Here is a 12,446-nt window from a genome sequence, read left to right as displayed (position 1 = left end):
GGGCTGACCTGGGCATGTGAGAGATTTCATGACTTTTTGATTGGTCACCATTTTGATATGGAAACCGATCACAAACCTCTGTTGATTCTCCTTGGTGACCAGGACTTGGATGCCCTACCTCCCCGCATCCAGCGTTTCCATATGCAGAGATGGGCATAAATACATGGAAATGTATTTAAAATACAAATACAAAATACTGTGTGGAAAAATTTATTTAAATACAAATACAAAATACTGTGTGGAAAAATGTATTTAAATACAAATCCAGTATTTTGTATTTTGAAAATACTCAAAATACATGTGAAATTGAAGATTCAGTGCAGGTATCCCTATTAGGCCTATTCTGAATGCCAAAAAGCATTTAGATGTGTGCAACTGCTTAGAAACTTTCGTTTTAATTTTATATACCTCTTTCGTTCCCCTGCAGTGTAAGAAATAAAAAACTACAAAAACTACAAAAAACTACAAAAACTAACTTTTATTATGTTTTATCACCATCATTAAAAGCCAATGTGACAGACTGGCGTTCCAATGTGGCCCAGTTCTGTTTGTTTCACAATCTTAAAGTATCTGCCATCCAATATTGCTGACCTAACCCGCCCAGTTGAACTAGTTGATGGAATTTCGATGGGTGATATGACCAAAATCTAATTTTTTTCTACATTTTACTTTACAGTAACAATATATGGCATGGTTTCACAATTATCAATATCAGTTTTGATACCACAGCAAAAACTGAATTTCAAAACTCTTTTGATGCTTTTTTTTTTACGCAAGTAGTATAGTAACTTTTATATTTGTTTAATTTAAAGTTTATTTGTTTCTATATACATAAGTTTATCTAAAATATATATATTTTTAATTAGAAATCATTTGGCACAATTTTTTTGGTGAACATAAAACTAAAAGTGTGGTGTATCTTTCATCATTGTCCTCACAAATGCACACAATCACTACACTAAACTGATGTAGACAGACAATGATTAACCTAATTATTTAATCTCTACATAAACAAACATTTGCATAGATGGGTAAACACAATCACAATTTGGAAATGTGTCCAGTTACATTTTCATAAAGCACCATGTTTGTAAAATTTAAAATGATTACATTTACAAAATGAGCCAGCATAGCAGAAATAATGAATAAAGTAATGGTAGGTGTTTAATACAATCGTTAATTGAAATAAAATAATTAATGAAATAAAAAAACATATATAACACAGTATTGTTCAATTTAGTGTTGTACATATGTTATCATATTAATATGTGACATTAGAACAAAACAAGTCACAATTTCAAGTTTACTGGTTTTAACTTGATTATTTGGTTAGGGTTTAAGAAGTGTACTAAAAAACTTTTCACATGTGTCATCAAAATGACCCACAACCTAATCGGTTTACATGTGAAGAAATCCATTTATTCACAAACTTCTCATGAGACGAGTGTTTGAAATAGACAGTATAAGAGATGTTTGACAAATTATTTGGCAAACTACTTCCTCTCATCGCTGCTTTTTCGTGGTTTGGAGAACAATTAATCAGAGTCGGCCTCTGTCGTTTCACAGAAATATACAACAGAGAGCACGTCAAGCATAAAAGCCTTGTAGGTTTACTGAGGAGCGCACGCAGTAAGCAGGTTCATGGCGTAGAGCCATGCGAATTGCGAAAGTATAAACAAGGCTTCAACTGCACAAAGCTAAAAAGCGGAAAGTCCTATGTAAAAGATTTAGAAAAAGTTCTATCAATTCACAATTTATACCATCGCTACGAATCTACGATAATGTCATATGATATATCACCCATCCCTAACATGCAGTAACGTTAATAATTCAAACACATTTGAGAAGCTACTTTAATCAACAAGTAGCACATCCTCACTTTATTCCAGAAAAGTTGCCGATCCAAGGCTGGGTTGTACAGCTGCGGCTCACGTGGACGAATGTTGGGGTTTGGGGGGGGATTCGTGTCTGGTCTGAACTAGTTGATGCATGAAAACAGCACCCTGATAAAGAGGTTGACTGGCTGAAAGTATTTTGAGTATTTTGAAAATACTAAAATACTCGTCTTAAATGTATTTAAATACAATTACATTAGATTTTTTCCAAAGGCTTTAAAATACAAAATACAAAATAGTATTTCAAATACGTATTTTAAATACATGTATCTGAAATACTACCCATCCCTGTCCGTATGAGACTGACTGAGACTGAGTGCTATTAATACAAGATTTCTCATGTTCCTGGAAAGAGCTTATGGACTGCCGACACTCTGTCACATGCTCCGCTACCTGCTCATAAAGAAATCATGGACAACGAGTTTATGGAGAGCACTAACATTTATGTGGACAGCATTGTGGAGCATCTCCCAGCAAGTCAATCTTTCCTGGACAACCTGAGAGAACACCCCAGATCAGACAGTGTTTGCTCAAATGTCATGAAAATGTGTCAGGATGGATGGCCTGAGTCAGGTTGTTGTACAGGGACTGAGAGGCTTTACTGGTCCGAGCGAGCTTACCTATCTGTTCATGACGGCCTTCTTCTGAAAGGAACAAGACTCGTCATTCCCTCTGCATTGCGAAATGATGTCCTCGACAGACTCCACGAAGGGCATCAAGGTGTAGTTAAGTGCAGAGCACGTGCACAGCAAAGTATGTGGTGGCCGGGACTTAGCCAACAGTTGAACGAGCTGGTTCTGAAATGTCATGCTTGCATTAAAGAGCGCACTAATCACATTGAACTCTTGATCCCATCGGATCTCCCTGAGAGGCCCTGGCAAAAGCAAGGGACAGATCTGTTTGTCTTGAATGGGAAAACTTATCTTTTAGTTGTGGATTACCATTCACGTTATGTTGAGGTGGCAAATCTTTCACTCACCAGCTCACCACGCACACCACGGCATCCCGGAGAAATTAGTGAGTGATAATGGGCCACAGTTTTCATCCAGTACTTTCTCAGAGTTCGCAGGTGCTTATGGATTCAGACGTCACCAGTAGCCCAAAGCATCCACGCAGCAACGGAAAGCTGAGCGGGCTGTACAGACCATAAAAACCTCCTTAAAAAAAGCATGACCCCCTACCTTGCTTTACTGTCATATAGGTCAACTCCACTTCGCAATGGGTACAGCCCAGCCCAGTTGCTCATGGGACGCCATCTTCCTACTACGGTACCAACCCTCCCAAGACTCCTGGACCCTTTATTACCTGATGGCACTGCCATTAGTGTTCGAGAGAGAGAGAAAAGAAGTGCAGATACGAGATATTTAAACAAACGGCATAGAGTGCATGACCTGAATAAACTCTCACCTGGTGATAAGGTGTGGGTCACAGATCAAAAGGTAACTGGAACTGTGGTGGGGGAACATCCAACACCCCGTTCTTACCAGGTTGAGGTGCCCAATGGAACTGTACGTAGGAACCGACATTTCCTCTATCCTATGGATGTAAAGGAGGGTGGGTGTGACACCCATGCTGGTTCCCAGTTGTCCAAGAACAGTATAGAGACACAAAATGCACTGGCACCCCAAACATATTCTGTCAGTAACTCTCATTAACTCTAAACACCTGCAAAAGATTCCTGAGGCAATCATGGGTAAGACTGCCGACCTGACTGCTGTCCAGAAGGCCATCATTGACACCCTCAAGCGAGAGGGTAAGAAATTTTGGAACGTTAATCATGAAGCCCTGTGGTTCCCAAAGTGCTGTATCAAGGCACCTCAGTGGGAAGTCTGTGGGAAGGAAAAAGTGTGGCAAAAAACGCTGCACAACGAGAAGAGGTGACCGGACCCTGAGGAAGATTGTGGAGAAGGACCGATTCCAGACCTTGGGGGACCTGCGGAAGCGGTGGACTGAGTCTGGAGTAGAAACATCCAGAGCCACTGTGCACAGTCGTGTGCAGGAAATGGGCTACAGAGCACTGGACTGTTGCTCAGTGGTCCAAAGTACTTTTTTCGGATGAAAGCAAATTTTGCATGTCATTCGGAAATCAAGGTGCCAGAGTCTGGAGGAAGACTGGGGAGAAGGAAATGCCAAAATGCCTGAAGTCCAGTGTCAAGTACCCACAGTCAGTGATGGTCTGGGGTGCCATGTCAGCTGCTGGTGTTGGTCCACTGTGTTTTATCAAGGGCAGGGTCAATGCAGCTAGCTATAAGGAGATTTTGGAGCACTTCATGCTTCCATCTGCTGAAAAGCTTTATGGAGATGAAGATTTTGTTTTTCAACACGACCTGGCACCTGCTCACAGTGCCAAAACCACTGGTAAATGGTTTACTGACCATGGTATTACTGTGCTCAATTGACCTGCCAACTCTCCTGACCTGAACCCAATAGAGAATCTGTGGGATATTGTGAAGAGAAAGTTGATAGACGCAAGACCCAACACTCTAGGTGAGCTTAAGGCCGCTATCGAAGCATCCTGGACCTCCATAACACCTCAGCAGTGCCACAGGCTGATTGCCTCCATGCCATGCCGCATTGAAGCAGTCATTTCTGCAAAAGGATTCCCGACCAAGTATTGAGTGCATAACTGAACATAATTATTTGAAGGTTGACTTTTTTTGTATTAAAAACACTTTTCTTTTATTGGTTGAAAATGTGCTAAAATGCTAATTTTTTGAGATAGGAATTTGGGGTTTTCATGAGCTGTATGCCAAAATCATCAGTATTAAAACAATAAAAGACCTAAAATATTTCAGTTGGTGTGCAATGAATCTAAAATATATGAAAGTTAAATTTTTATCATTACATTATGGAAAATAATGAACTTTTATCACAATATGCTATTTTTTGAGAAGGACCTGTATGTATAAAAAAATATATACATGTGTTGATGATGTGTTTTCATAACTTTTCGTAGGCTGGAATGAACAGTTTTTCAGGTAATGTTCATCTTTACAAAAGATATTGTTTATTGCTCATTGTTGAGTTGTTCTCTAAGCGATGTCTACTAAGGAAAATATACCATTGTGTTTTTATTATTGTTTCTGTTAAAAGGGGAGATGTGGGATAATCTATGTAGTGAAACTAATATGTACTACATAACAATGTTACATGGTTTAGACTCTGAGTACTGTTCCTGTCCAGAAGGGGGCACTGTGGGTGGGTTGAATAAATGCAAGACTTAGAAGATTTTACGGATGTGTGTGGCTGTTGGGACTCACGCAATACAACTAAGAAATACGACACAAAATACCTTTATTCTGTTTTGTTAAATGTCTCTAAGTGATCATTATTTTAACACTAGTTTCTGTCCCTTGGTTTTCAGTTTCCATGTGTCCAAGCAAATGGTTTGAACTTATCGACAGCTTACTACAACTACTAAATTTGAATGAGCTTTATGAGAGTGACTTATTCCAGGGTTTCAAATTGAACTCTTGAACTATACGCACTCATCTGTTTCCTTACACCGTAAGAGATAAGAGGAAAGTTTAACACACTTGTCTGTAGGAGTAGCAGAAATGTGTGGAAAAACAGAAGACATCGCATATATACACAGGTAACTTTCTCACCACATTTTTAAGTGTGTGTGTGTGTGTGTGTGTGTGTGTGTGTGTGTGTGTGTGTGTGTGTGTGTATGCATACTAAACTACACTGACACATTTTGTTTAAAAAGTTATAAAATGCTAAGAGTATGTAGGCTTATATAAAGTTTATAGCAAATTCTATACCCAAGACAAACAATGGCTCCCAACGACCAACGATTCCTCAGATCACTGCAAGGAGAACTTTTAGCTTGCATCGATCATTTCTGAACATTTCTAATTGTAACATTATTAATTCACAAATTTGTCCTCTAGAGAAAGTCATTCTTTCCCACAAGAACATACAATGTACGATACGATTTACTGTTTACTGAATGAGGTAATCATCACTATCATAACGTTTCTGAAATGTGAAAATCAGGATTGCAAATTTCCAGAATTAAGTTAAAACGGATTTCATCTGCGCCATTTTGCAGTTAAATAAGATAATTAAAATCAAAGTTGTATATTATTTTTATTTGCTAATGCAGGACTAGGGCTGCTTGGTGGGGAACAACGAATATTCTGAGAATATATTTTATAGCCTTGTTTTTGGTTAAGGTGAGAGTGAGTCTTAAGGTCTTAAGACTCTTTATGCCTCTCTTCCATTTTGCTTTACATGCTGTAATCACTGCTATAAAAGTGCAAGTCCAAAGTGCATGCCAAGACACTCAAAGTCTCAAAACTTGCATTATTTTTTCCTCATAAATACTACCCCTAAGTAGTATATTTCAAGTTTATTTTACTAAGTATTCTTAAGTAAAGTTCAAGTATATTTTTAAGTATACTTTATGTAGCAAGTATACAAATATCAGTGTACTAGTAGTATACTTGTAAGTGTACTGTTTCAATACTCTTTGAGACTAAATTGGCCCACTTTCTAGTATATAAAAGTATACTTTTAATTATAACAGTAACAAACTTTGAGTACACAACTAGTTTTAACTAGTTTTCTATTTGTAGTTTGTACTACAATTATACTAAAAGTGAACTTATAGATATACTGATAATTCACATGTAATTAAATACTTTGTACTTTTATACTGCAAGTATACTCATAAGTTTTCTTTAAGTGAACTTTACATCATATTTTAAGTATTACTGTTATGATGAGAGTTAGACACGTTCGGATCCATATGCAGAACTTTATTATTAGAATGGTCGGAGAGGCAGTAATCAGGAACGGCGTCAGGTATGTCAGGGATATCCAGAATCAGTAACAGTAACAAGCAGAGGTCAGGACAGGAAGCAGAGAATCAGAAGTATACAATATAACAATCCAATATAAGACACGGAAGGAACAAACACAGGGGAAATGCTTAGAAATGGCAAAATGTGAGTCCGGAGTGGAGTGCCCTCTATTGGAGTTTATGGGCACTCCGGATAATGATCGTGACATAGCCCAAGGAGTGGCTTCCACAAGCTCTAAACCTGAATAACCACCGAGGTGACCCATCAAGAAGCACCGCGGGAAACGTGCTGGGATTCGCAACAGACTGAGGAAAAGAGCACACAGCCCTCCTCTACAGAGCATTCTGCTCACCAATGTCCAGTCTCTGGAGTATAAGATGGACGATCTAACAGCCAGGATAAATTTCCAACGGGATATTAGGGACTGTAACATCCTTTGTTTGTCTGAAACATGGCTCACGCCCTTGGTCCCGGACGCTGCTGTTACGCCGTCTGAAAACTTCTCTGTTTAACGGATGAACAGGACAGCCGAGGCCGGGAAATCCAAAGGTGGAGGAGTGTGTTTCATGATTAACAAGAAATGGTGTGACCCCAGGAATATCTCCACTCTGTCGCGCTCCTGCTCGCCTCATCTGGAACATTTATCCATCATTTGCCACCCAATCTATCTGCCACGGGAGTTTTCATCGATCATCATAACTGCTGTTTACATCCCACCACAAGCAGACACCGGTTTGGCTTTGTCTGGGCTCAGAGGTAACATCCACAAATATCCTGCTGCTGTTATTTTTATCACTGGGGACTTTAATAAAGCCAAACTCAGGCAAGTTATGCCTAATTTTTAATCAACATTTATCCTGTCCAACCAGAGGACCGAATACACTGTATCATTGCTACACTCAGTTTAAAAATTCCTACAAAGCTCATTCACTACCAGCTTTCGGCAAATCTTGCCACCATTTTCCTCACACTGGAATATAAACAAAGGCTCGTTCAAGATCCCCCAGTCCAGAGGGTGGTGACGCGATGGTCCGCCCAATCAGAAGCAATGCTACAGGCTGCTCTTGATGACGTAGACTGGGACATGTTTCGTGCAAGTTCATCTGACGTCAGTGAGTTCACGGATGTAGCATTAAGCTTTGTAAACACACTAGCCGAACAGGCTACGGAATACAATAACTATTGTATTCCGCTAATTAGAGCTAAGGACATTCTCAAATCAGAAACGGTGGGTGGACAGATCAATCCGTGCAGCAGTAAACCAAGCACTGCTGCTTACAACGCCAGTCTTCTGTCAGAAAAACATGAGCGAGTACAAAGCATTGTGCTATGCTCTCTGACGTGCAGTAAGAGCCGCCAAACACAGATACAGGGAATGCATAGAGTCACATTTCCAGCTAATTGATTCCCAACGCATGTGGCAAGGACTAAGGACCATCTATGCCTTTGGAAACAAATCCTCTGCAGAGATGAGAGCAGATCCGTCGCTGGCTGACGAGCTAAACACTTCAACGGCTGCTTTGAAAGCAATCTAAGCAGTGCGAGTCTGCCGATCAGCGCGTCAGGAAGCAGCAGTCAGAGCAGCGATCATCATGTGATCACTGTGTTGGTGGACGAGGTGGTTCCCATCTCATTCAAAAAATCTGTCATCTTCCCTGTGCCTAAGAACAATAAACCTGCTTGTCTGAATGACTATCAATATCAATAGTCACGAAAGTCTTTGAGGGACTGGTAAAAAACGTCAACTGCTCCTCCATACGGATACTTTGGACCCTCTTCAGTTTGCCTATCGCCCAAACAGATCAACTGATGATGCCATCTCTCACATCCTGCACTCTTCTCTCACACACATTGACAACAATAACAGGAACTACGTACCTGTAAGGCTGTTATTTATTGACTATAACTCAGCTTTTAATACTATAGTCCCCTTAAAGCTAGCTTCTAAACTCATAGACCTTGGCCTGAATTCTTCACTTTGCAACTGGATTCTTGATTTCCTCACCTTCAGACCTCAAGTGGTGAAACTAGACCAGTACACCTCCAGCTCCATCACCCTGAACGTAGAAGCCCCACAGGGCTGTGTCCTGAGTCCCCTGCTCTACTCTTTCTACACACATGACTGCATGTCTTCGCACAGCTCCACATCTACGTATAATCAAATTTGCTGATTATACTGTGGTTCTGAGCCTCATTCACAACAATAATGAGACTGAATACTTGGATGAGGTAGAGAAATTAACATCATAGTGCCAGGACAACTGTCTCTCTCAGAATGTAAGCAAAACTAAAGAACTGATTGTGGACTTCAGGAAGAGATAGCAGCAGCCCTATACACCTCTTATGATCAGCGGGATCCCTGTGGAGAGGGTGAGCAGCTTCAAGTACCTTGGTGTAAACATCTCAGAGGACCTGACTTGGACTACTCACATTCAAACACAGGTTAATAAAGCCAGGCAAAGACTGTACCATCTGCAACAGCTGAGGAATTCAGGGTCTCACCAGCAATTTCGAAAACTTTCTATTCAGGGGCTATAGAAAGGGTATTGACTCAGTGTATCTCAGTGGTATGGGAACAGCTCCAGTCAATACTGCAAAGCCCTGCAGAGAGTTGTGCACTTGGCTGAGCGCATTTCAGGATCTGCTCTCCCCTCTCTGCAGGACATCTACCTCAAACACTGCAGAAGCAGAGCTGCTAAAATCATCAAAGACTCCACCCACCCCAGTAACCATCTTTTCACTTTGCTGCCATCTGGTAAGTGCTTCTGTAGCCTGAGGACTACCACAGCCGAGCAGATGAGACAGAAGGCCACCGGGGCAGAGCAGAGGACCACCACAATGGATTCAATGGCACAAGAGAGCAAGTCTGATTAGGTGGGACTGGAACAGATAACATAAACAGATTAATGGTGGCGTCTGTGGCTGTGAAAAGGCAGGTACAAAGTTCACAGATAGCCTCCATAGCCATGAAAGGAATGAACAAGAGTTGATAGACGGCCTCCATAGCCATGACGGGACAGGCGGGGAGTTCATGGATGGCCTCAGTGGCCATGACAGGACAAACAGTGAGATGGTCGATGGCCTCCGTGGCCATGACAGGATAGGACACCTCCAAAGGTTCTGCAGCAGTTGCCGCTACCTCAGGTGGTTCCACAGTGGTAACAGTCTGCTTGACAGCAACACAACAGGCTGAGAGAACATTGCTGGGTGCAACAGACAGGATGTGACAAGGCTCTGGGAATTCAGCTGAGACGTGACGAGCCTCTGGATGATCTGTTGTGGTATGATGAAGCTCTGGAAGATCTATTGAGATGTAATGAAGTTCTGGAAGATTGGTAGTGATTTGACTGGGTTCATAAAGATCAACGGTGACTTGACTTTGTTCAGGAAGATCAACGGAGACTTGACTTGACTCATGAGGTTTAACTGTGGTTTTACTTGACACATTTTAGGAGTTATAGTGACTTGACCTGACCCTGGAATATCAATGGGACCTGACCTGCCCCTGGAAGATCAACGGGGACCTGGCCTGACCCTGGAAGATCAACGGGGACCTGACTTGACTCTGGAGGATCAATGGAGACCTGACTTGACTCTGGAAGATCAACTGTGGCTGCCATCTTGTGCAGTGGCTCTGGGCTGGTGGCCCTCTTGTGCAGTGTCGCTGGACTAGCGGCCCTCTTGTGCAGTGTAGCTGGGCTGGCGGCCCTCTTGTGCAGTGGCGCTGGGCTGGTGGCCATCTTGTACAGAGGCGCTGGTACAAAACTTGTGCAGTGGCACCATGACTGACAAGAGAGCATAGTCCATAATGTCTCTAAAACTACAGATAAACTCCCCTCCAGGTAACATTGATTTAACTGGTTCACTGAGTCCAAAATGGAACAAGTCCTTGAACAAAACCTCATCATGAAACGGTACTTGATAAGACAACTCACAGAACCGGTGAACAAACTCCTCAACAGATGAAGATGCAATAGCTGGTCTACTGGGTCCACGTTTGTGCTGGGTAGGTGAAACTCTGACATAGGGGTGGGAACATATCTCAGTAACGAGAGGATACCGGTCTGCTGGATCCTGATATGGCGAAGTCTTTTGTAAGAAGGAGTCAGAGACGGTCGGATCCATATGCTATGGTTTATTAAAGAGAATGGTCTAAACAGGCAGAGATGAGAAAACAGCATCAGGTATGTCAGGGGATATCCAGAATCAGTAATAGTAACAAGCAGAGGTCGGAACGGAGTTCGAAAAAGGGGATGGAAACAAAAAATGCCAGAGTCCTGAGTGGAGTGCCCTTTATTGGAGTTTATGGGCACTCCAGCTAATGATTGTGACAACTACTATGTCCCTTTTTAGGTTTGAATTTGTATATATTTTGTTATATGAATATTTGAACATACAAAAAATCCAAAGAAAGAACAGGGTATCTGCTTGTAAACAAAAACATTTTATTATAGCTTCATGCATTCTTTTTTAACACTTTAATGTGGGTAAGTTTCATTAAAAAAAAATTAAGAAATAACATTTTGAACACAAAGCTGAAATAAGACATTCAGAATGATAATCAAAACGTAGACACCCCAAAGCTTTACTGTAATTATTACCTCTTTATCAGTGGACATTTTATTCCATAAAGTTACAGTTTTGATGCTGTTTCATGTCAGATGTTCATGTGAGATTATGTGATCATGTGATGTTGTTTTTTTCTTCTTCACTTGTGTTTTATTGGAAATTCTGTGCAGAAGATGCATACTAACGCCCTCTACCATATAATAAAGAAAACACGGATTCTAGGAGTAAAGTTCAAACATATTTAGAATTTTTGTAAGTACAAGTCAAGTATTCTTAAATGTCATTTAAAGTAAATTTCTGAGGAGTACATAAATCCCATTTCTGATAAGTACATAAAAAGTTAACTAAAAGCATAACTTCCTATTTTTAGTTAAAAGAAGTATAGTAATAGCACACTTGAATAAACTTATTTTTCCAAAGGGATATTTAAATCAATTTACAAAAATGTAATAAATTCTTTTTTATGTCTCATAACCTTACCTATACAGCTCTGTGAAGACTAAATTATTTATGGAGAACACACAAAGAATCGACAACAGAGATTTTCCTTCAGGATGCAGGTACATCAGTGTCTTGATATGATCTTTCACTGTATGCCTTTTAACAGTGTAGGGTGATATTTGCCATGGTTATTTTTGGTAATTTAAGTTGGTGATATACAGTGTTGTGGGTAACGCGTTACAAAGTAACGCGTTAGAGTACTCTAATTACTTTTTTCCTGAAATGTGTAACTTAACGTGTTAGTTTCGTGCGTAAGTAATCAGTAACTTCGTTATTTTTAAAAAAAAGTAATCCGTTATTTTAAGGAAAGGAAAATCCCGACTGCAGCCTGCTTTTTGTCAGACAGTATGCCTAGGTCTACTGTGCCACCTGCGGATGTATCAGCGGAGCCGAAACTCTGTGATCGTAAAGTCAATGGCTGTGATGCGTCTGTGCCCTGCGCCTGACCCTGTGTGTGTGTGTGTGGGTTTTTTTTTTTTCGAACTCCCGGCAAGATGGCAGAGTGGACAGCGTTTGGTTTATGGAAGTACGCACATTATTTTCAATTTGTCAATGAAAAAGAAAAGAACATAATGGTAAAATGCACACTGCGTTGGTGAAAAGCTTCTGTCGACCGCCAAAAATTCTACCTCAAATTTAACGCTACGTTCTAATCACTACTTTGAAGAGT

The 12,446-nt window shown here is 40.6% G+C and overlaps 1 protein-coding gene across 1 annotated transcript in view; it reads left to right on the top strand.

Moving 5' to 3' along the window:
- Window positions 1–5,224: 5,224 nt before the first annotated feature.
- Window positions 5,225–12,446, top strand: part of LOC128015441 (NACHT, LRR and PYD domains-containing protein 3-like) — a 35,531-nt gene continuing 28,309 nt past the window's right edge. The window contains exons 1-2 of the mRNA XM_052599272.1: window positions 5,225–5,490; window positions 11,764–11,835. Of these exons, the coding sequence (XP_052455232.1) occupies window positions 5,453–5,490; window positions 11,764–11,835 (110 nt within the window). The 5' untranslated portion in view covers window positions 5,225–5,452. The remainder of the gene's footprint in view (window positions 5,491–11,763; window positions 11,836–12,446) is intronic.

Source organism: Carassius gibelio, chromosome A1, assembly GCF_023724105.1.
Source record: "Carassius gibelio isolate Cgi1373 ecotype wild population from Czech Republic chromosome A1, carGib1.2-hapl.c, whole genome shotgun sequence".
In the NCBI taxonomy this organism is placed as follows: Eukaryota; Metazoa; Chordata; class Actinopteri; order Cypriniformes; family Cyprinidae; genus Carassius; species Carassius gibelio.
Note: the sequence above shows the minus strand (reverse complement) of the source record. Positions and strands in the feature narration are given on the sequence as shown.